The sequence below is a fragment of the Geotrypetes seraphini genome, chromosome 10 (assembly GCF_902459505.1).
Source record: "Geotrypetes seraphini chromosome 10, aGeoSer1.1, whole genome shotgun sequence".
NCBI classification, from domain to species: Eukaryota; Metazoa; Chordata; class Amphibia; order Gymnophiona; family Dermophiidae; genus Geotrypetes; species Geotrypetes seraphini.
The window spans coordinates 25,691,468-25,716,131 of record NC_047093.1 but is presented as its reverse complement, the minus strand read 5'-3'; the positions used below and the strand labels follow the sequence as shown (position 1 = coordinate 25,716,131).

The 24,664-nt window shown below is 46.6% G+C and overlaps 1 protein-coding gene across 8 annotated transcripts in view; it reads left to right on the top strand.

Annotated features, from left to right (window-relative positions):
• CACNA1G (calcium voltage-gated channel subunit alpha1 G) overlaps nt 1-24,664 on the top strand; it is a 574,606-nt gene that overhangs the window by 283,020 nt on the left and 266,922 nt on the right. For all 8 annotated transcript variants that reach the window (XM_033960654.1, XM_033960655.1, XM_033960653.1 and 5 more), the window contains exons 2-3: nt 9,819-9,930; nt 18,024-18,157. In XM_033960654.1, coding sequence (XP_033816545.1) covers nt 9,819-9,930; nt 18,024-18,157 — 246 coding nt within the window. The remainder of the gene's footprint in view (nt 1-9,818; nt 9,931-18,023; nt 18,158-24,664) is intronic.

Below are 24,664 nucleotides of genomic sequence, written 5' to 3'. Positions count from 1 at the left end.
AAACGTACAAGTTATTCCACACTTTTCTTGATACTTTTTGCGTCAAGAAAAGTGCGTAAATGTGTAAGTTTCAGGATTCCACATCATTCTCTTCTGGGATGGGCTGAGAACCTTTCAGTGGCCCCTCGTATTGTGATGTCATAATGCCTCATTCCACCAATGCCTAAGAGCCAACCTCATCGGTGATGTCACAATAACTCGGTTTCCCTATACTTGTGCCCATTTACGAGATACATTTGCCTCGTTGAAACAAAAAGTGTCAAGAAAAGTGTGGAATAACTTGTGAGTTTCTTGGCGCCACATCGTTCTCTTCATGGTTGGGCTGAGAACTTTTCAGCAGCCCCTTGTGGATAATTTTACGGTGAGTGGGAGTTAAGAGCCCAAAACCCCAAGTTCTCTTCCCCTGTTTGTTGATATTAGAAGATCAGAGGGGATGTTTGTGTGGGGCATATGGTGGGAGTGTGACCTATTTTAGCTCCCAATCTCCCTTTATCTGTTTCAGGACTGCTCAATATCTAGAAATGAAATACCCCAGGCCTGTGTTGTCTCTCAGCTTAAGAGCTTGACAAAGATATATATTTTTTTATTACCGAGACAGCTTGAGAGGAATAGGGACTTGATATAAGTTGATAATGTCTGTCAGCACTCTAAGCTGCCTTTTTGTTGACCCAAAACGTATTTTATGTATTTATTTATTATTTACAAATGTGGTAGAGTAGATTGTTTATCGATTTTATTTAAAACCATTTAGAGTCTACCTATCAATCTTCCTAAGTGGATAACAAAGAAAAGAAAAAAATCTAATAGTAATCAAGACTAGTAAATGAACCAATCAGTTGTCATCCCGCCCCCTTAAATATAGCAGACGCCTCCAGATTGGTTGAACTGTGCTCATGCAGCCACAGGCAGGGAAATGCACCTGCTCAGATGTCTCTGAATATTTCAGGTTAACAAACACCAAGCTTGATCATGGCTAAGTCATGTGGAGGGACAATTAATATTTGAGGCCACTTCATACTTTGATTTTAGAAAATCATTAAAAACACGCTTGTTTGACATGTTTTCTTCTTGGTCATGTTACTGCCTAATCTATCATGAATTCTTCACAGTTTTTTACATCTTAATTGTGCTATTGTCTTAACTTTATTGACTTTTTCAGATGTATCCTTTTATCGACTGTTTTTATTTTGTATTTAGATATACTGACTGTTTATTCTGTATTTTAGATATTGACTGTATGTATTTTTTGTTGTGAACCGCTTCGAACTTCTGGTATAGCGGTATACGAGAAATAAATTATTATTATTATTATTATATTTGATGTGACGTTTAAATCCAAGTTTAGACATTTTTCAGAGCACGCACAAAAATACAGCGCCGAACATACTCATTTTCAAAGCTGGAAAACATCCATCCTAGGTTTGTTTGTTTTTTGGGGGGGAGGGGTTAATGGCCATTTTGCAGGTGTGCGTCTATCTTTTTGAATCATTTTCAAAGAAAACAGGTCCTAAAGAAAAACCTCACAAAACAAGCCATTTTTTATATAGGAGAGGCCAGAATGTTTAGTAGACTGGCCACCCAGACATCCCAGCAGAGCAGTGGGGCACTGCAGTGAACTTCATATAAAAAGGCCCAGGTACGCTTCTCATTATAACCTCCTTATTGTGTATGGTGAGCTCTCCAAAACCCACCCAAAACCTACTGGACCCAAATATCCAGTGACCAGGAAGTGGCATCAAAAGGGAGCTGAGGCCGATGTGAGCAGCAAAGGTGGAGCCTGAGGCAGTCCCCCCCCCCCTTACCCACCCACTGCTAAGCCACTATTTCTATCTTATTCATAAAACATCATCTCAAAATTTCTGTAACTTGTCAGTGGTAGTCTAGCTCTTCTAGCAGTGCCCATTCCATATAGGATTTTTACATGCCACGTAGAACATAATAACATAAGAGCTGCCATACTGGAATAGACTGAAGATCCATCAAGTCCAGCATCCTGTTTCCAACAGTGGTCAACCTAGGTGACAAGTACCTAACAAGATCCCAAAGAGTAAAACAGATTTTATGCTGCTTTTCCTAGAAATAAGCCGTGGATTTTCCTAAAGTCCATCTCCATAATGACTTACAGACTTTCCTTATAGGAAGTTATCAAAAGCTGGGTTGGGGGGGGGGGTTTGTTTTTTTTTTTAAACCCTGCTAAGCTAACTTCTTTCACCACATTCTCTGGCAATGAATTCCAGAGTTCAATTACATGTTGAGTGAAGAAATATTTTCTCTGGTCTGTTTTAAATCTACTACTTAGGAGCTTCATTGCATGCCCCCAGTCCTAGTATTTTGGGAAGGAGTAAACAAGTGATTCACTTCTACCCATTCCACTCCGCTCAGTATTTTACAAAGCCTTCTGACCCCCCCCCCCCCCAATTCTATAAAAGAAGGGGCATATTTTTTTCAATAAGCATGCAAAATTGCACATGCAAATTATAGAATAGTGCCTGATTTACCACCCCATCTCCTTTTATGAAGCCACATTAAGGTTTTTTATTGCTGGCCGCGGTAGTAAAAGCTCCAATGCTCATATAATTCCTATGAGCGTCGGAGCTTTTACTGCCATGGCCTGCAATAAAAAACCCTAACATGGCTTCGTAATTGTAGTTACTCGCTGTTCAATCAACTTATCACCTAAGTTCAATAGTGCATAACTGCAAAAGGGGTGTTAACATGGAAGGGGGCATGGATGAGTCAGGGCAGTGGCGTAGCGGAGGGGGGTGAGCGGTGCCCCTCTCCCGCCCTCTTCCTCGCAACCCCTGCCACGCGCGCCCCTTCCCCGTACCTTTTTATCTTAACTTGCTGCTCACGTCGGCTTCGGCCCTCTCTCTGACATCACTTCCAGGACTTCCGGAAGTGACGTCAGAGAGAGAGCGTCAAAGTCAACACGAGCGGTAATTTCGTGGCTACTAGCACCCAAGTTAAAAAGGTACGGGAGAAGGAAGGGGGTGTGAGCGCGGCAGGGAGTGGAGTGGGAAGGGGGGGGCGAAGAGCAGGAGGGGCGCAGGCGCCCCAAGGAAGACCGCGCCCGGGGCGGACTGCACCCCCCCTTACTCCGCCACTGAGTCATAGCAGTGTCTGACACTTATGTGCAATGTTGATAGAATACTGTCAGTTACACACGCAGATGGTAGCATTTTGGCACGAGTATTTACCCCAGCCTTTGCCGTGGCATAAGTGCTCGTACCAAAACTTTAGTCGCTCAAATACCGAGTATCCCACAAAGACTTCAGCACCCAACTTTTGCTATTGTACAATACTTGCTTAAATTATATCGCACCTAACCTCTGGCCTCCTTTATACAATCTACCCCTGAGCGCACATTGGCAGATTCCACAGTTTTACTGGACGGGGTCTCTAATGCCATTTAGCTGTGGTGTACCGAGGGCAGGATAAATGGGTGCTGTCCGCCCTGGGTGCAGGCGGTGATGGGTTGCATGGCGCAGCTGTGGAGCCGCGGATCACACTTGCGTGGCTGTTGACTCCGCCAGCCCCCACCCCGACCCTTCTGACATCAACTTCATGTTCTGGGGCAGGGAATCGGCAGAGCCGAAGGCTGCATGAACGTAGACCATGGCTCTGTGACCACTGCACACACACACACACACACTGCGTGGAGGAAGGAGGGGTGACGCACCTGGATGAGGAGCGCCAGACATGCCATTGGTGTGCAACAGGAATGTCCCTTACTTACTACTGACCCCTGCTGTGTTAGAACTGGAAATGCAGCACCATCCCTAGCAACGATCAGTGGTGTCAATACGCAAAAATGGCATTTTAAACAATGTAGGGGGGATCAATACCATAGTAAGGGGAGCGCGGTCCGCCCTGGGTGTGGTCTTCCTCAGGGCGCTGGCACCCCTCCTGCTCTTTGCCCCCCCCTTCCCACTCCTCCCCCCTGCTGCGCACTAACCCCTTCCCTTCCCCCCCGTACTTTTCTAACCGGCGCGAGCAGCCACAAACTTGCTGCCCGCGTCATTTCGACGCTCTCTCTGATGTCACTTCTGGGACCCGTGCCTAGCAAGTGATGTCGGAGAGAGCGCCGAAGCTGACGCGGGCAGCAAGTTTGTTGCTGCTTGCGCTGCAGACGAAAAGGTACGGGGAAGGGGCGCGTGGTGGGGAAGAGGGCGGGAGAGGGGTGCCACCGCCCCGGGCGCCGCTCACCCTCGCTACGCCACTGGGGAGGGGTGGACCAAGGATCAAAGGATCCCGTGTCAAACACAGGGAGGAAAAATAAGTGGGATCCCACAAGAAGAAGCAACGGTGGTGGTGAGGGCATATATCTATCGATCTCCACAGAAAACAAGTCGCAAAGAGCTTTCCAAAGGGAAATCATTATTCCTGGAGTCATCAAATGCTCTCGTTTGTTAATACGGAACAGAAAGGTTAGCAACTCCCCATAGCATCAGCAAAAGTGACAATGAAATGCACCGAGGTAAAAAAGATTCTGCCTGGATGGGCAAAGTGAAAGTGTCGAATACAGCAGCATGCCCGACCTGCCGAGGTATGATGAAAGAAAGAGCTGACTCATGCGGCTCTTTACCTCTGCAGGGTGCAGGGAAACGTCCAGGCAGGGAGCGCTCTGAATAAGATAGCCCGGAGGTGGCCAGAATCAAATTAATCACTCCTGTTTCCGCCGCTGAGTGATAGCGCTATAAATGAGTGCATCCTGTAGAGATAGATTGGGAATAAATATTTCATCCATAAATATGACCCAACAGCTGGAATTTCTGTTTTCTTATCATATTAATGTGTCTGGAGAGGGCATCCTGGGAGAAGATTCAACTGCATTTCTCTGTTTGATGTAACGGGGACAGGTCCATGGACAGATAAGGCTTGAGAGACAGGAAGATCTGAGCAGACTCAGCGAAATAAAAACCCTTTTCCAGACACACAGAGCATCATTGTAGATGACAACAGATGAGGACCAACCTAAGCATCTAGGCCAGTGGTGGCGAACCGCGTGCCAGAGGGGGCACTCGGAGTCCTCTCTGTGGGCACGCACGCCGTCGCCCCAGCACAGAGTTCGCAAGAGCTCGTTACTAGAAAGCCGGTCTGCTCCCCCCTCCCCCTCTCCACGTGCGCCCGAGGACATTTCTCACATCGCCCGCCCCTCTGCCCAGCAGCCCGGTGGGAGTGCTTCCTCCCTCCCCTGTCTGGGGTAAGGCGGGCGGCTCACATGCAGCGTGAGGGTGCGGCCGTGGACGGCAGCCTGTTGAGTCTGTGGCGAAGGTGATTCCCGTGGTGGGGTTGGAGGGGAGCATAGCTCACAGCGTGGCATAGCAGAGGGGTGCAGATCGTTGATTCAGGGAATATCCATTTCTTTTCTTTTTTAATCTTTATTCATTTTCAAAACTAATACAAAGTGCCATAAATTTTACAAACATTAATAATCAACATAAGCACTTAAATTCCATCAATAATAATACAAAGAAAAAAAATATCCCACCCCACCCTTCCAACAGTTCAATCAAAAAAATAAACCAACAAAATATCCCCCCCCACCCCATCCTGGATATGCATAAAAAATAGACATATTATATAAAGACAATTATGTTGAATTATCAAAGGATGTTAACGGCCCCCACACCAATTTAAATACTTTGCTATGCCCCAACATATCCGCATTCATCTTTTCATATTTATATCCTAAACATAAACTGGCCCACCAAAATGCAAAATGGAGGCACACGCAATTTTTCAAATTGCGTGTTATCTTTTGCATCGCTATCCCTGTCTTACGAAGCATGAGCCAAGGTTAGACAAATTATCAGCATGCATGCAACAGCAAAAAATTGCATTAATTGTTCAAAAGCATGCCGTGTTGGCACTTTGTGATAAATAAGTGGGTTTTGGGTTGCAGTTTGAGCACTCGGTCTCTAAAATGTTCGCCATCACTGATCTAGATTGTCCCCTTTATATTATCACACCTTGGATTGTACCTTTTCTCAAATCACGTGGCGACCAACTATTGTTTGAGAGGTGAAGATAATGGCAATGTAATTATTACACAAAGGCAATGAGCCGATTATACCTAAACTAGTCTTTAAGCCCGTTACATTAACGGGTGCTAGAAAGCAGCCCCCTTTCCCTCTCCCTCTCCAGTTCCTCCCTAACTGTCTCTCTGTAGCCCCCCAACTGTCTTCCCCCCTAAGCAAAATGATCTGCCTCCCAGCACACCCCTCCCCCCGAAGCAGCCCCCTTTCCCTCTACCCCTCCAATTCCTCCCTGACAGTGTCTCCGTGGCCCCCCTTCTGTCTCCCCTCCCAAGCAAAGCTGTCTGCCTCCCAGCACACCCCTCCCCCCAAAGCAGACCCCTTTCCCTCTACCCCTCCAATTCCTCCCTGACTGTCTCTCTGTAGCCCCCCAACTGTCTTCCCCCCTAAGCAAAATGATCTGCCTCCCAGCACACCCCTCCCCCCGAAGCAGCCCCCTTTCCCTCTCCCACTCCAGTTCCTCCCTGTCTCTCTGTGGCCCCCCTTCTGTCTCCACCCCCAAGCAAAGCTGTCTGCCTCCAAGCACAGCCCTTCCCCAAAGCAGGCCCCTTTCCCTCTCCAGCTCCAGTTCCTCCTGTCTCTCCGTGGCCCCACTTCTGTCTCCCCCCCAAGCAAAGCTGTGTGCCTCCAAGCACACCCCTCCCCAAAGCAGGCCCCTTTCCCTCTTCCTCCCTTTTCCTCTTCCTTCTTCCCAGTTCCTCCCTGTCTCTTCGTGGCCCACCCGATTTTCTCTTCTCGCGGTCTGGCCAGCTCCCCTAGTCCCTTGCCACCGCCGCCACCCCCTTCCCTTCCCGCAGTCGACAAACCTCTTGGCTCCAGCAGCGGCCGCAGCACTGTAAACATGCTGCTTCGTGGCCTCTACTGCCCCGATTTGCTCTGCCGCGTATCTGATGATGTCATCAGGGACACGGAAGAGCAAATCAAGGCAGTAGAGGCCGCAAAGCAGCGTGTTTACAGTGCTGCGGCTGTTGCTGGAGCCAAGAGGTTTGTCGACCGCGGGAAGGGAAGGGAAGGGGGCGGCGGCGGCGGCAAGGGACTAAGGTAGCCGGCCAGACCGCGAGAAGAGAAAATCGGGTGGGAGGCTCAACGGGGATTGGGGGGGGAGGGGCGAAGACGACGACGAAGACTGAGCCCTTGCTTTCTCCCTAGCTCCCAGTGCCCTAGGCTTTGAGCATGCGCAAATGCTCAAAGCCTAGTCCAGCCCGGCTCAGGAAGAAGGAGGATCTCTCCTGCACCGCACCGCCCAGCCCAGCCCAAACCAATGAGGGAGGATCTTTGGGCACTGACACTGGCACTGGCACGTCCTGTGCATTGGTGCTGGTGCCGGTGCCCAATCGGGTAAGAGATGTTTGGTGCTGGGGGGATGTAGGGTCGTGGGGGAGGGGGGGGTGACACGAGCGTGGGGGGGGGGGAGGATGCCGGTTCGCAGGGGGGATGCCGGATCAGACTGAAAAAAAAAGTTGTAAAACGCGGGTAAGCGAGCGGGGGGGGGGGGGGGAGGATGCCGGTTCGGAGTAGGCGGGAGGAGGTTTTAGCATGCGCGGTATACGCGTGTGCGCGCTATATTAAAATTTTTTTACATAAATTTGTGTTTATCGCGCGCTATACCCGTGTGCGCGTTTTACACGGGTGCGCGTTATCTATGTGAAAATATGATAGTAGGTCCTCCATTGTCCTCTGGATATTGAGGTTGAGCTAGGAGTGGGCCAAGATGGTTTCAGAACATTTCTTAGCGAGATCTGCCACCTCTTCCATCCTGTCACCAAAAAAGACTGTTCCCCTGGCATGGAACATCAGCCAGCACTCCTGGACTGTTGGTTCAAGATCTGAGGAATGCAATCCAGTACTTTAGAAAGCATCATAGATTGCCCAGACTATATATTTTCTGCACTCCCTCTCTTTGGCTACTAGCTGGTAGAATTCCTCAGCCTTTCACCAGGGAGGATTTCTGAGAACTCTACCACCATATGCACAATGTTATGCAAGAGCCTGCTCATTAAGACTTGGTGTGGAAGCAAGCGTAAACATTTTGAAACAATTTCTTCCCAAAAGATTGCAAGGAACTGAGCCTCCCTCCCTAGAGACACCAAGGAGCGAGTCTTGGAGCTCCTGGCACTTTTGGAAGTGGATTCGACCACCATGGAATAGTAAGGAAACTGGAGCTGCTCAAATGCTAGAACTTTCTGGATTCCATACATAGGGTCAGCCTTCTGTACAAGCTTAAGGACTCTGAGCATGGGTATTGGCACATTTGCTAGGGTGGGGGGGGGACTTTGTCAACTCCCACATAAAAGTCAAAAAATATGCATCACTTTGCAGTGTCCTTATTCAATTTCATCTAACATTTGGATGCCGATTCTTCCAATTTGCAATTTCTCACAGTCTGCATGCAGTTTAACAATTATGAATAGTTTTGAGTCATTTGCAAATTTAATCACATCACTTGTCGTTCCCAATTCCAGATCATTTATAAATATGTTAAATAGCACTGATCTCATTACAGATCTCTGGGACACTCTACCATTTACCTTCCGAGATTGAGTATGCCAGCCATTTAACCCTACCCTATGTTTTCTATTTTTAGCCAGTTGATGCTGAAGTCTATGGGCTGGACTTCTCGGCGTCTCGTAAGAACATGAGAACTTAAGAAAAGCCTTACTGGGTCAGACCAATGGTCCATGGAGTCCAGTATTCTGTTTCCACAGTGGCCAATCTAGGTCACAAGTACCTGGCAGAAACACAAATAATAGCAGCATTCCGGAATCCCAAAGAATATCAAGATTCCATGCAGAAACTCAGAGTAGCAAGATTCCGGAATCCCAAAGAGTAGCAACATTCCTTGCTACCGACCCCAGTAGCCCGTCCTCACAGTAGCCAATCCAGGTTACTAGTACCTGGAAAACCCCCAAATAGTAGCAACATTCCACGCTACCAACCCAGGGCAAGTAATGGCTTCCCCAATGCCTGTCTCAATAATAGACGATTGACTTTTCCTCCAGGAATTTGTCCAAACCTTTCTTAAAACCAGCTATGCTGGACCATTCGGGTCTTTATCTGCTGTCATCTACTATGTATGTTACTAACATGTTCCAGAGCTTAATTATTCTCAGAGTGAAAAATATTTCCTTATATTGGTTTTAAAAGTATTTACCTGTAACTTCATTGAGTGCCCCCCTAGTCTTTGTCATTTTTGATGGAGTAAAAAGTCAATCTGCTTGTACCACTAAAAAAAAAAATTAAAAAAAAGAAAGCTTAGCCATTTTAACCCAGCAGTAAAAATGGCCTTAGCATACGGCAGGGGTGTCAAAGTCCCTCCTCGAGAGCCGCAATCCAGTCGGGTTTTCAGGATTTCCCCAATCAATATGCATGAGATCTAATAGCATACAATGAAAGCAGTGCAAGCAAATAGATCTCATGCATATTCATTGGGGAAATCCTGAAAACCCGACTGGATTGCGGCTCTCGAGGAGGGACTTTGACACCCCTGGCATACGGAAAAGACCAGCATAATGGCATGGTAAGGCCACTTTTTACCTCTGTTTGATAAAAGGGCCCCTGAAAAGTTTTCTCAATTCTGGCATGGGTGAAAGAAGAACTTGGGTTTGGCTACTGCTTAATTAATTAATTTATTTTTATTAATTTATTTTTTGAGATGTTCAAAGGAAATGTAAGCATGAACGTAATAACTTTCATTTTCAGAGTCTGCAAATTTCTGCCAGGTTGCAGCCTGGTTTTCACTGTTACCAGCTCTGTGGCTTCCTTAACCTCTTTTCTCTATACATGGTTTGAACGCTGCAGCATGCTCGTCATTCTCTTGAACTGTGTGACTTTGGGTATGTTCCATCCTTGTGAAGACATCGCCTGCACTTCTCAGCGCTGCAAAATCCTACAGGTACAGAAGCTATGACCTCTCTACGCGAGGGCAAACTAGACTGACTTGGAGAAAGTCATGCGGGGAAAGGCGGAGTCGTTCGCCCTAATTCTATAAAAAGTACCACATACACAAATTGCATATGGAATTTAATTGAATAACAAGCTAATTGGAGCCAATAATTGGCATTTTAATAACTAAATATTGGTGTTAAATTAGGTGTCAGGTCAAAAGAGCGCCGGGACAAAGGCGCGCCCAGACAATTGAGTGCAGCGTGTGCCGCCGCACCGCTCTAAATTACTGTTTTTAGGGCTCCGACGGGGGGCGTGGGGGGGAACCCACCCACTTTACTTAATAGACATCGCGCCGCATTGTGGGGGCGTTGTGGGGAGTGTAGGGGGTTGTAACCCCACACATTTTACTGAAAACTTCACTTTTTCCCTGTTTTTAGGGAAAAAGTTCAGTTTACAGTAAAATGTGGAGGGTTACAACCCCCAAACCCCCCATAACGCCGGCGCGATGTCTATTAAGTCAACTGGGGGGGGTTCCCCAACAAAAACCCCCGTCGGAGCCCCTAAAAACTGTAATTTAGAGCGGTGCGGCAGCGCGCGCTGCGCTCAATTGTCGGCGCGCTTTTGTCTTTCACGCCGTTGTCTATGAACCATTAAATTAGAATCAATTAAGGTTTATACACCATAAATTTAGGCATGGGTAGGGTTACCCGATTTTCCCGAAGGAAAATCTGGGCCCATGGCCACGCCCCCAGGCCCGCCCAGTTCCTTCCCGTTCCACATCCCTGTCCTACCTGTAGACGGCATCTGCGCATGCGTGGACGTGATGCGATGATGTCATGTGCACTCGCACGTGCATGTGACATCACCGTGTCGCATCTGTGCATGCGTGGAAGCCCCCTCCCGACATGTTTTTTTTTCACAGGAAGCTTTTCAAAACCTGGACAAAGTGCCGGGTTTTGAAAAGCCGTCTGGACTCCCGGACATGTCCTCGAAAAGGAGGACGTTTCCGGGGAAATCCGGACATGTGTTAACCCTAGGCATAGGATCTGTGCCTAAATTTAATCCCTGTCAAAACGGGGACATGGAAATGGGCGGGTCATGGGTGGATCGGGGGACATTCCTTTAAATTACGCATGTAATTACAGAATTAGAGCCTCCGCAGCTAAATTTAGGGGCTGGCGATTGCACCACGTTTGTGCCCTCCCTTCCCCCACCCCATACCTCTAAATGTTTGCCAGTGTGAGCAACTTCTCAGCTCTGCCGCTCGCGCTGGCCTGCCTCTCCTCGGAAATCACTTCTGGGTCATGGGGCCAGAAAGCGGCGTCAGAGGGAAAGCCAACGCTGGCACGAGCAGCAGGCCAGAGAAGCTTCTCGTGCTGGTGAAGATTTAACGAGCTACAGGTGGGGAAGGGAGGCTGTGAGTGAGGCATGGGGGGGGGGGGGGGCGGGGAAGGAGTAGGGGGGCAGAGAAGAGGGCACAGGGAGCCCCGGGCACCCCCTACCCTCGTTATACCACTGGTGCAAATGGCTGCAAATAAATTTACTCGTGGTTCCCAGGTGTAAGCGTTATTCTTTAAACTGCGCCTAACTTTAAGCACGGTTTATAGAATAGCACTTTTTTTCAGGGCCGATCTTTTGAACACCATAAATAGAATTTAGTCCCTAGAGGATCTTATGGGGGAAATTCATGGTGAACTAGGCCGCTGGTAAGTTATGATACATTGGAGTAGGGCAGTTTTCTAAGCCATTTACCCAGGTAAACTGGCTGTGTGAAAATTACCCTCTCTTTCTTTCATATCATTTGTGTATTTTAGCAGAATTGAGGGGAGTTATTTTCTGGGAAAACAAATATATAAATCTTACATTCAAAGCCTCGTACCACAGTATTCCATCACAAATCTGCCAGCCCAATGCTTGCATTCTCTGCGCACCCATAAATAATTTTCAAAGGGAAAACTTGCATGTAATTTCCCTTCCATAACTGGGGACAAAATTTACAAGATCGAACACACAGACAGGCTGTTAGAAAATTGTAGCCTAAGAAACCAGTACAAAAGAGGTCATTTTTAATTGGTCACCTGCTGCAGGGGAGGTGCTGGAAAAAATAGGTTCATCATACGTTTGCATCTTATAAATGCCTAATCTGCTCCCACTCCATCTATTCTCCACTCCTGGGATCACATAAATGCCAGTGTCTATAAAGTTTCCTAGTGTGTTCTGTATTTCATATAACACCCATTGACGCAGCCACCTGAGCAATTCACAATCTAAGCAGGTATTTTCCTTATCTGTCCTGGAGGGTTCATGATCTAACTAGGGTACCTTGGACAATGGAGAGAGCGAGAACCAGAAGGCCTTGAGCTTGTGCAGATGCTCAAGGCCCAGGCAAGAGGCGGGAACTTCTTGCACCGGCACCGGCACATCCTGTGGGCTGCGTGCCGGTGCCAGATGGAGGATAAGGTTCAATGCTGTTCGGGCGGGGGGTGCCGGTTTGCATGGGGGATGGGAACCAGTTTGCACGGGGGGGGGGGCGCGGGGGGAAGTGATGCCAGTTCTCGGGGGGGGGGGGGGGAGGGGGCAGTGGAGCGGTGCTGCTGGCCTCAGGAGGTGGGTGGAAAGTGGGAACATATAAGCGAGTTTCCCTTACTTCCTATGAGGAAACTCGCTTTGATATACGAGTAATTTGGTTTATGAGCATGCTTCTGGAACGAATACATATACAATATACATGCAATCTTTGTTTTAGCCAGTTTGAAATTTGAAATCTTTGATTTAGCCAGTTTGAAATTTTCTCCAAATTAACTTCCTTTAATGTATTGTAGGGGATGCTCAACCCAGTCCTTGTCATGATATCCAAAATGAAAACCAGTAAATTTCTGGGACAGGAAATTGGGGTTAGGCTCCTTTCCCATGAATAAGTGCATGCTTAACTGGGAAGCTCCCACAGGCTTCTTAAGAACATAAGATTTGCCCAGCAGTCCGCTCACGCGACGGCCCTTAGGTCAAAGACCAGTGCCCTATTTGAGTCTAGCCTTACTGGCATATGTTCTGTTCCAGTAGGAACTTATCCAATCTTGTCTTTAATCCCTGTGGAGTGTTTTCCCCTATAACAGCTTCCGGGAGAGCGTTCCAGACCTCCACCACTCTCTGGGTGAAGAAGAACTTCCTTACGTTTGTACGGAATCTATCCCCTTTCAACTTTAGAGAGTGCCCTCTCGTTCTCCCTACCTTGGAGAGGGTGAACAATCTGTCTTTATCTGCTAAGTCTATTCCCTTCAGTATCTTGAATGTTTTGATCATGTCCCCTCTCAGTCTCCTCTGTTCAAGGGAGAAGAGGCCCAGTTTCTCTAACCTCTCACTGTACGGCAACTCCTCCAGCCCCTTAACCATTTTAGTTGCTCTTCTTTGGACCCTTTCGAGTAGTACCGTGTTCTTCTTCATGTACGGCGACCAGTGCTGGACGCAGTACTCCAGGTGAGGGCGCACCATGGCCCGGTACAGCGGCATGATAACCTTCTCCGATCTGTTTGTGATCCCCTTCTTTATCATTCCTAGCATTCTGTTTGTCCTTTTCGCCGCTGCCGCACATTGCGCAGACGGTTTCATTGGCTTGTCTACAAATACTCCCAAGTCTCTTTCCTGGGGGCTCTCTCCGAGTATAGCACCGGACATCCTGATCTCCTCCATTAGCTCAGATACAAAGTTAGATTTCTAAGCCCTACAGGGACAGAAAGATACCCACTGTACGTAACTCACTTTGAGCTTCTACGGAAAAAAAGTTATAAGCTAAAGTCAGAATTCCCTTTCATACTTTTTTATGCTACCACTGTTTATTGTTACTCGCACATCTTAATCCAAAGTACATGCCTCAAACCATAACATTTATTAGACCCTCTCCGAGCCAAACTGCAGCCAGTAGCTTTATACAGCAAATGATTATTTTTTCCTAAATAATTTTCCAGACAAACCATCACATTCCAATTATATGATTCTTCCCTTTAGCTTATCTTAGCTTACTTTGCGCAGATCTAAACTAGCATAGCTTGATGTAAAATTCATTCATAAGCAACCAGAAGAGCTTCCTTAAACGCATTTACTGCCCCTGGTTTGCTCCCCTCTAAGCACAATAAAGTTATGCCCTTTTTTTAAAGCCCTGGACCACAACATTTATTCTAATTAGGATGTTACCTCATCATAAAATATAAATAATTTAACATTATATTTTGTTTTATTGTATGCATTTCCCAAAGTAAGGGGAGGGAGGGGGGTTATAATTGAGTAATAGTTGACATACTTATTACTTATTAAGTATTATATGCTGTTTAAAAATTATAGTAAAAGAGTATATAATGAAATGTTATATTTACAGTAAGGTATGAAAGAATGTCAAGTGTATACTTAATGAATTTGTATGAATTTAGATTGTACACTTGTTGTTATATGAAAAATGAATAAAAAACTTATGTTTAAATGTGTTTATTCATTTTCAACGTGCAGAAAACAACAACCATAATAAAAACAATACAAAATACAGATATATTTGCACAATATCCAAAGTACCCCTCCCAACCCCCCACCTCACAACAAAAATCCCAACAGAAAATCCCTGGTGAGAAGAAAGTGCAAAAGACTTCTATTATGAGTTCAAAAGTCTATTCCGAGCCACCGAGGTAAGGGTCATCCAAAAACGCTCCCAAATCACTGTGAATCTGCACCCCGATCCCGAGTCAATATCAAGGAAATGTCTACGTTCCAAGGAGGCCTGGGTGATCATCAATGATTTCCATTGACTGTAAGTCGGGGCATCACAAGCCAGCCACTGCAGTAGGATAGCCTTTTTACCAAGTAATATAGCTCTAGCCAAAAAGGCTGAAAGGCCTTTAGGTTTTGGAGATACGACATCATAGAAACCAAAAAGCGCTCTTGGGGTCAGGGACCACCGCCGACCCCAAAGAGCTGAAATATATGAATAAAAAACTTAAAACGAGAATCATTAACTATTGTTTTGCCAAAGCCAAATAAAGATCCTACATTGGTTTCAAAAAAAAAATAAAAAAGGATGTTATCTCACTTGGGCCCCTAGTCAGAAAACAGCTCTCTTCCAGTTCTCCGACTCTGAACCAAGGTATATTTACAGTGACACACATATTTAGCTATGGATTCTATTCAGAGCAGTTCACACAGCATGTATATTTTATTTATTTCTTCCATTTGTGCGTCGCACATACCTATACAAGCTCTTGGCGACGTTACAGAGGAAGGGGTTAGAAGAGGGTAGGGAGGACAATGGAGGGCAGGAAGATACAGGAGGAGAAGAGGATACAAGTGATTAGGTGTCAAATGGAATTTGGTGTGGTTAAGTTCCGTCCTGGTCATTTCAGTAAGGTTATATTGTTGCTCTGTCTCAGTCCAAATACTGGTAGGTCCTTATTATTCTTAAATATAAACCAAAATAGTTAAGTTCCCACCTGTTTATCAGTTAGAAAACTACCGTAAGCCTCAAACGTTCTCCACTTGAAGGCTAAAAACTCTCGGATCTCAGTTCTCTTTGTCTAACTTCTTACAAATAGACTTTTCCTTCAGCTTACCAGCAGCCTGTTCAGTGGGATACAGGAACTTAATTACCCTTTACCTGGGCACTGAGTCCTTGACGCTTTGTTACTGAGTTGTCTGATCTACGTGCCTTTGTGAACTTACTCTCTTGTTAATTCAAGACTTCCAGGAACTACAACTCCCAATGTTTCGGTGGGCTCACTTTCTTTCAAAACTCTACTGTTTACAGGTTGAGCTCCATTTAGGGTTCATCACAGTGCCTTGCTATCCAGAACCCCCACAATATGCATGCACAATGTTATGCTTGAATTTTTATACAGATCTATATCGTGCATATTTGACGTGGGCATCCTGACTATCTGACTGGCTGGTCTATGAACCTTTGCTTTAACAATATTATTTGTGAGGCTTCAGGGCACTGTTCCCTCTATGCCAGTGGTCACAAACTCAAACCCTTCGTAGGGCCACATTTTGGATTCGTAGGTACTTGGACGGCCTCAGAAAAACTAGTTAATGTCTTATTAAAGAAGTGACAATTTTGCATGAGGTAAAACTCTTTATAGTTTATAAATCTTTCCTTTTGGCTAAGTCTTAATAATAATATTGTCATTTATTTTGTAATTTATTTGTATTTTGTATTTGTAATTTATTTTACTTTTGTGATTATGATAAACATACCGAGGGCCTCAAAATAGTACCTGGCGGGCCGCGAGTCTGAGACCACTGCTCTACGCTAAGCAGGAGTCTGCCAGCTGCTTTGCGTTAGTAGGGCGTGATACTTTGACACTGTGCTTTCATTTGCTGGGGACAGGAAGGTTTCCTGGAGTCCTACAGAGCTTGCCTGTCCCACACTATTGAAAATGTGAAAGTGACCCCCATCCCCTCCCACCCCCGGGCCGAACACTATGTCCAATTTAGAGGGAACAATGTTTCAGGGCACTGTTTTTGAGACGCTGGGGCTCTGGGAGTCAGTGGCGTAGCAAGGGCGAGCAGCACCCCTAACCCACCCTCTTCCCTGCCCCCACTGCAGCGTGCCCACGTCACTGACGGCTCGCCCTTTGACATCGCTTTCTTGGCGTGGGTCCCCCGAAGTGACATCAGAGAAAGCGCCGATGCCGACACGGGCAGCAACTTCACGCCGGGGAATTAAAAAAAGGTACGAGGAAAGGCGAGGGGCGCGCACACTCTGCAAGGAGAGGAGTAGGGGTGGGGAGGAGGAGAGATGCCGCGCCCTTAGCAAGACAGCGCCTGAGGCGGATCACCGCCACTCCCCCTCCCCCTTCCTATGCCACTGCTGGGAGTGGTCATTCCTGAAACCAGGCAGCCCTCTAGGCGTATTCTGGTGCAATATAACAGAAAGTTGAATTGGTGCAGTCATCCATATCAAAGATTAATATTTTCCGCAGTAGATCATTAGCTGCACTATATATAATTAGTTTCAATTTTGCCTGTAATTCTTCAGTGATGTCGCTGTATGCAAAGTATCATAGGGTTTCTGAGATTCTTACAAGTTGAGTTCATAGCCCTTTGGTCCCTACTTCATTATTGTTTTCCAAAAAATGTATCAAAAGTTAAGAAACTATCTGAGATGTTCCAAATAGAGTCTAAGGCAGTGGTTCTTAACCTTGTTGGAGGTACTGAACCCCACCAGTTTCATATGCGTGTTCACCGAACCCTTCTTTATTCCCTTAGTTTTGCTGGAACTAGACTAGAATTACTCAACTTGGCATTGCAAATCATGCAATTAGGACGCCGACTCCCATCACGTTCCGTTATACATGTGAATCCATATTGTACATATTCGTCCGGCCACTTTCGTATTTTGCTCGACATAGTTAGTAAGGGATTAAAATATTAAGATAGGTAACACACGACGTACCATCACAACAGTTACAATTCGACTACTGTGCGCATCAAATCCCCTGCAGCACAGATAGGCCAAGCGATGTTGCGTGATCACCTGCAGCCAATTATGGACAAGCGGGGCATATCATCACGAATCATAAGCGCTTCGGTCACGTTCAATCATCTATCAGTTAAATCACAAATTTTGATCAGGAATTGATTGATGCATATAAGGCGTTAGTTACAGATTGATAGATCAAGAAACCGAGTACACGATCAGTCTTGATCAAAATCACTGAATAACTGATAGATGATTGAACGTGACCGAAGCGCTATATGAGTCGGAGGTGTGTTTTGACCTCCGCCGAACCCGCGAGACTGACTCACCGAACCCCTGGGGTTCGGTCGAACCCAGGTTAAGAACCACTGGTCTAAGGGGACAATTTATCGAAAATCGTGTGCTTACTGTTAAGACGGGTTCTTTTATCACAAGTCATGCTATTTTTAGCACAGAGGCCCAGTTTAGGCAATGAGACCTTGCGCTAAAGTAGCACGACTTGTGGCGAAATAAGCCGTCTTAACAGCAGCGCACATTTCTGATAAATTTTCCCCTAAACGTGTTTAGTTTTAAGGAAGGGCTTGCTGGCCATCACGAAACCGATTTATTTTCTCCAGGCCTGATTCTTCTGTTTTTCTTCTCAGGGCTTTGATGATTTCATTTTCGCCTTCTTTGCCGTGGAGATGATGATCAAGATGATCGCGCTGGGCATTTTTGGGCGGAAATGTTACTTGGGAGATACTTGGAACTGGCTGGACTTTTTTATCGTGCTGGCAGGGTAAGTACGACAGAAGCTAAATGTTGTGTGTCACTAGAAGGGAAAAATTTTCTCTTTTTTTTTTTTTTGAACCAAAACAATTGATGGAATTTATTGTGACTAAGGAAGTGGGGGGGAGGGGGGGAGTGATTATTGGTTCAGTTTAATGAACCGGCTTTCAGGGGCTTATTCCCTGCCCATGATATAAGTGTATTTATTTGTGCTTTGATCATAATTTGTGGACTAAGTAATTAATAATGATTAATAATGAGCAAAACTCAAAACTTTTTTATTCGAGGATGCTTTCGGATAAAACTGTCCTTTTCAGGACTAAACTAATGGCAGTCTTTCTCCCCACCTATTGTTTTTACCCTTTAAGTGTGCTTTATTTAAATATTGTAGTTCTTCCCTCTTTCCCATTTGTGTGCAGTTAACTTACTTGTTCTTTGTCAACGTCTTCTAAATTAACACTGTCTTGTTTTTAATATTTTAATTCCAAATGTTTTGTTACTTTTAAAGACTCCTTCTTTTTATTATTGCTGTACACCGCCTAGAAATTTGAATAAGCGGTATAACAAATTTTTTAATAAACTTGAAACTTGAAACTTTCTTTTTCCACCATAGTGGCTGACCTAGTGTGGGATATTTAATTTCCAGTCTGTATTCATGTAGATTTACTTGTTTATAGTTGAAAATTTGAATAAATAAATAATAGGGAAAAAAAGAAAATAGTGTGTAAGATCATGAAAAGTGAAAGAAAAGGAAATGGAGATCCACTATTCCCTATGGGCCTGGTATTCAGCCCCGCCCGCCCCCCCCAAGTCCTGCGGTTCATAGACAACGGCGCGAAAGACAAAAGCGTGCGCCGACAATTGAGCGCAGCGCGCACCGCCGCACCGCTCTAAATTACAGTTTTTAGGGGCTCTGACGGGGGTTTTTGTTGGGGAACCCCCCAGTTTACTTAATAGACATCGCGCCGGCGTTATGGGGGGTTTGGGGGGTTGTAACCCTCCACATTTTACTGTAAACTGAACTTTTTCCCTAAAAACAGGGAAAAAGTGAAGTTTTCAGTAAAATGTAGGGGGTTACAACCCCCCACACCCCCCCAATGCCCCCACAACGCGGCGCAATGTCTATTAAGTAAAGTGGGGGGGTTCTCCCCCAAGCCCCCCCGTCGGAGCACTAAAAACAGTAATTTAGAGCGGCGCGCACTGCGCTCAATTGTCTGGGCGCACCTTTGTCCCGGCACGCTTTTGACCTGACACCAAGTCCGGTTCATAGACAACGGCGCGAAAGACAAAAGCGTATGCCGACAATTGAACGCAGCGCGCGCCACCGCACAGATAGCAGTAAGTCTGGATATTCAGTGCTGCACCATTTCCAGTGACTGGCATTTGAATATCTGGGTTTTATTTTGACTGGCAATAACAATGTATCGCAAACTGCGTGCCGTGGCACACCAGTGTGCCTCCTTTCAGGTGTGCCGCAATACACTGGCGAGGAGGAGAGTCATCCGCACAGTGAGAGGCACGTCCTGTAGGCAGTTAGCCGGCGCAGATGACTCTCTTCCTCACCGGCGTCTCTCCTCCTCTCCCCCAGATCCATCCACCGAAGCAGGTCGCGGCAATACGAGCCTCCGCGCATGCACAGACGTCAACGCAATGATGTCACACATGTGCGTGACATCATTGCATTGATGACCGCGACTTATGGGTGCCTTCTGGCCCTGGCATTGGATTTAGTGTGCCGCCGGCCGGAAAATGTGCGAGACACTGGGCTATAACTTAATTGGTTGTTGATAGTCATCACTGACCAGTTAAATTATAACACTCAAAAGTAGGCCTGCTATTTGACCATCCAGTTTTCCCACTAAAATTAGCCAGTCAGCACTGAATATTACTTCAGCCACTAACCGCGAATATTCAGCAGAGATAACTGATGATTTCATGCTGAATATGCAGTTAGCCAGTTAAATGCTATTTAACTGGTCAGCAGCCATTTCTGGCTAGTTAAATCAGGGAGAATGTCTAAATATGAGTTCTGAGGGCCATCTTAACCCTTTCAGGACCATAAGGATCGTAGGCCAATTTTTGTGGTTTTGACGACATTTTTATGGTAAAAAGGGCTTGCAGATGCCTAAAAATTTATTTTTTTTGTGAAATATCATTATTTTTTTTTTAAAAAAATCACACTTCTGGCTTATGGACAGTGTGGCAAGTGAATCTTCTCGTCCATCTGGCAACGACGCTAATGAATGAATGTCGGAACCAGTTTGTTTACATAAAGGCAGTATCCTATGGAATCCGTACATATCAAATTTAGAACTGTAGACTATCCCAATCAAAATTTATAGGATTTTAAAGTTATGGGACAAATATGTCCCTTGGTCCTGAAAGGGTTAAGAAAGTATCTGGAGAAAATATTTCTTCACACAATGTGTAATTAAACTCTGGAATTCGTTACTGGAGAATGTGGTGAAATCAGTTAGCGTAGCGGGGTTTAAAAAGGTTTGAATAATTTCATAAAAGAGAAGTCCATAGGCCATTATTGAGATGGGAAATCCACTGCTTATTGCTAGGATAAGCAGCATAAAATCTGTTTTACTACTTGGGATCTAGCTAGGTACTTGTGACCACTGTTGGAAACAGGATACTGGGCTTGATGGACCTTCGGTCTGTCCCAGTATGACATTTCTTATGTTCTTATCCTACAGCAGGTTTACCACATACAAAATGAAATATTTCTTTATGGAAGCCATAATTCACTCACTGAAAATTGTTATAGGATGTTCTGAAGGTAACAGTATATCTGGGATTCTTAAAGAGATAGATGCAACATCATTCACAGGCAAATGTAACCGATAGGTGGTAACATTGTATTCAATCAGTGCTAGACTACTGCAAGGTTCTAACTAAGGAGGATTTATGTCATACATGGCCTGTTTCTTGTTCGCTTCCTCTAAACCAGGGGTGCCCAATAGGTTGATCGCGATCGACCGGTAGCTCGCCAAGGCAAAGTGAGTCGATCATCCAGGACTCGCTTTGCCTTGGCGATCTATCGGGCCGATCAGTCTTCCTCTCCCCGACGTCAATTCTGCCTTCGGAGAGGAAGTTCGGGCCAGCCAATCACTGCCTGGCTGGGCAGAACTTCCTCTCCGACGGCAGAATTGACGTCGGGGAGAGGAAGACTGATCGGCCCGAAGCAGGGAGAGCATGGGGCGGTGTCGGCGTCGGTTTTGGGGCCTGTTATCCATTGGTGGTGGTTTGGGTCCTGTTCCCCGATGGCAGCGGCAGTGGCAGTGGCTTGGGGAAGGGCAGGGAGAAAGAAAGAAAGGGGGCAGGCAGGGAGACAGAAGGAAAGAAGAGAAACAGAAAAAAAAAAAGGGGGGCATGAAGAGAGAAAGAAAGGTCAGGGAGAAAGGAAGAAAAAGTTGGGGGAGGGAATGAGGTGTGGAGGAGAGGAAGCATACAGGCTGAAAGAAAGATTGGATGCACAGTCAGAAGAAGAAAGTGCAACCAGAGACTCATGAAATCATCAGATAAGGTAGGAAAAATGATTTTATTTTAAATTTAGTGACCAAAATGTGTCTGAATTTATATCTGCTGTCTATATTTTACAATATGGTCCCCTTTTACTAAACCGCAATAGTGGTTTTTAGCTCAGGGAGCCTATGAGCGTCGAGAGCAGCGCTGGGCATTCAGCGCAGCTCCCTGTGCTAAAAACTGCTATTGTGGTTTAGTAAAAAGGGAGGGGGGGGTATTTGTCTATTTTTGTATGGTTGTTACTGAGGTGACAGTGCATAGAGTCATCTGCCTTGACCTCTTTGAAAAAACCCTGGAATAGGAATGATAATTAACATTTTCTATGCGTACAGTGTGCTTTGTGTTTTTGTTTTTAATTTTATTGTTGGTAGATCATTTTGACTTGGTCATTTTAAAAGTAGTTCGCGAGTCAAAAAAGTGTGGGCACCCCTGCTCTAAGCCCTACAGCCTCACCTGCCACTGCCGGAGACAGGAGACTGGGCTGGATTTGATTTGACCCTGTCTGACAGATCTTATTTTCTTCGTTACATTTCTCTGAAGCACTGTAGAGTTCGATTTGATCCTCGTGCTAAATAAAAATGATTCACTGTGACAGGGATGATGTCCCCCCCCCCCCTGACCAGGAACAGTGAAGTCTTCTGCAGTTTTCAGTAAAAACGGTGCCTTGTGAGAGGAGACAGAATTTTACCAGAGAGCAATGGTGGATTAGGGGCAAAGGTGGAGTTCTTATGGGAAAACGTGCTGGCTTCTGGGTGTCCAACGGAGAACAAGTGATGCCTTTCCAGGAGGGTGATTAATTTATTGAAATCATACTGCCTCCTAGCCCGAAGAATGCTTTCATTTTAATACCAGAGTAGATTTAGGAAATCCTTCATTCGAAAATAAGTTGTTTGGTTCTTGACTAAGATGGGTGGTATAATTATCCCACCTGAGTACAGAAGATGATGTTGGTGAATCTGAGTCCTGGTTCCAGTGGCATACCAAGGGGGGGACGGGGGGGATCCGCCCCGGGTGCCAAGCCCTGAGGGGGTGCTCCCGGTCCGGTCCGGTTCCCCCCCCACCCTGCGCCAGGTGTCGCGTCTGGAAACAGCCTGCAGCAAGATCGCAATGCCAGCGATCTTTGCCTGCTTCGGCTGTTTCCTCCGCCACGGTCCCGCCCCTCCTCTAACGTCAGAGGAGGGGCGGGACCGTGGCGGAGGAAACAGCCGAAGCAAGCAAAAATCGCTGGCATCGCGCGATCTTGCTGCAGGCTGTTTCCCCAGGGAAATGAAGCGGGGAGGCCGGGGGAATGAACAGTGCTTTGTGGTGGTGGTGGGGCCCAGCGGTCCTTCGAGGTAGTGAGGGGGGGGGGCAGCAGGCCTTCAGGGTGGGGCGGGCAGGCAGACCTTGTGGAGGGGGGAGAGACAGGCCTTCAGGGGGACAGGCCTTCAAGGGGGACAGGCAGGCCTTCGGGGAGGGGTGACAGGCCATCAGGGGGGGGGTGCAGGCCTTCGGGGGGGAGACAGGCCTTCAAGGGAGGGCACAGGCCTTCAAGGGGGTTACAGGCCTTCAAGGGGGGGGACAGGCAGGCAGGCCTTCAAGGGTGGGACAGGCCTTCGAGGGGGGTGTAGGTCTTCGGGGGGGTGCAGGCCTTCAAGGGGGGCAGGCCTTCAGGGGGAGCAGGCCTTCGAGGGGATGTAGGCCTTTGGGGGGGGTGCAGGCCTTCTGGGGGGTGCAGGCCTTCAAGGGGGGGGAAAGGCCTTCAGAGGGGGGGCAGGCCTTCAAGGGGAACAGGCAGGCAGGCCTTCGAGGGGGTGCAGGCCTTCAGAGGGGTGCAGGCCTTCAAGGGGGGGACAGGCCTTCAGGGGGGGCAGGCCTTCAAGGGGAGCAGGCAGGCAGGCCTTCAAGGGGGGGACAGGCCTTCAGGGGTGGGATGCAGACATTTAAGGGGCGGACAGGCCTTCAGGGGAGGGGGGACCCTGGTGTAGAAGTACACAGAGGGAAGGGGAGGGGTTCCAAGAGACGTGCATATGCCAGACTTTGGGTGGGAAGAAATAATGGGTCTGAAAATAGAGAAGAGAGAGAGAGGTGATGGACATGGGTTTTAGGGAGGGAAGGAACAGAAAGGGAGAGAAGTTGGACACAAGGGATGGTGTGGAGGGGGGGAGATAGAGATACTGATTAGGAGGGTAGTTGGGAAAAGAAAGGGAGAGATGGTGGACCCTGGGGTAGTGGGGAAGGTGGGAGAGCTGCTGAATGAAAGGGTAGTTAAGAAAAGGTGGATCTGTTGAGGGAGACAAAAAAGGAAAGATGCCAGACAGAGGGAAGGGAAACGGAAGGGGAGGACAGAGATGGCAGATGGATGGTTAGCACGGAGAAAGAAGAAAGAAGGAGACCCTGGCAAGCAAGTTATCAGAAGCCAACCAGAGCCTTGGACCAACAAGATTTGAAAATAACCAGACAACAAAAAGGTAGAAAAACTAATTTTATTTTCTGTTTTATGATTACAATATGTCAGATTTGAAATGTGTATCCTGCCAGAGCTGGTGTTAGACCGCAAACGTGAGCTAGGATTTAACAGAGAGAGGAAAAGTCCTTTTTGTTTCTTTATTTTATTTACACCACAGCGCCAGTGTGGTTAGGAGAAGCCAAAGGGGGGTGAAAAAGCTATAAAATAAACCCACCAGAATGTTTGAAAAAAACACCCAATTGGGCAGGAAAATCGAATCGATAAACCAATTCAATAGGCTGAATCGAATTGAAATTTTTTTTCCTGAATCTGGCAGCACTAGTTTGCGCTACTGTCTTAGACTTTAGGACCTGGGATTGGGGAGAGATTGCATCCTCAGTACTTTATAATGCAAGTGAAATGAGGATTTGGACAGATTTTTGAAGGGTCTGCACTCTGCAGAAGAAAAATATTGTATAGGCCGGGGACATGAGACAGCAGGAAATGGGAACTTTTCTTCCTTCTATTTTTGTGAATGGCAAGGCTGAGGATGTCAGA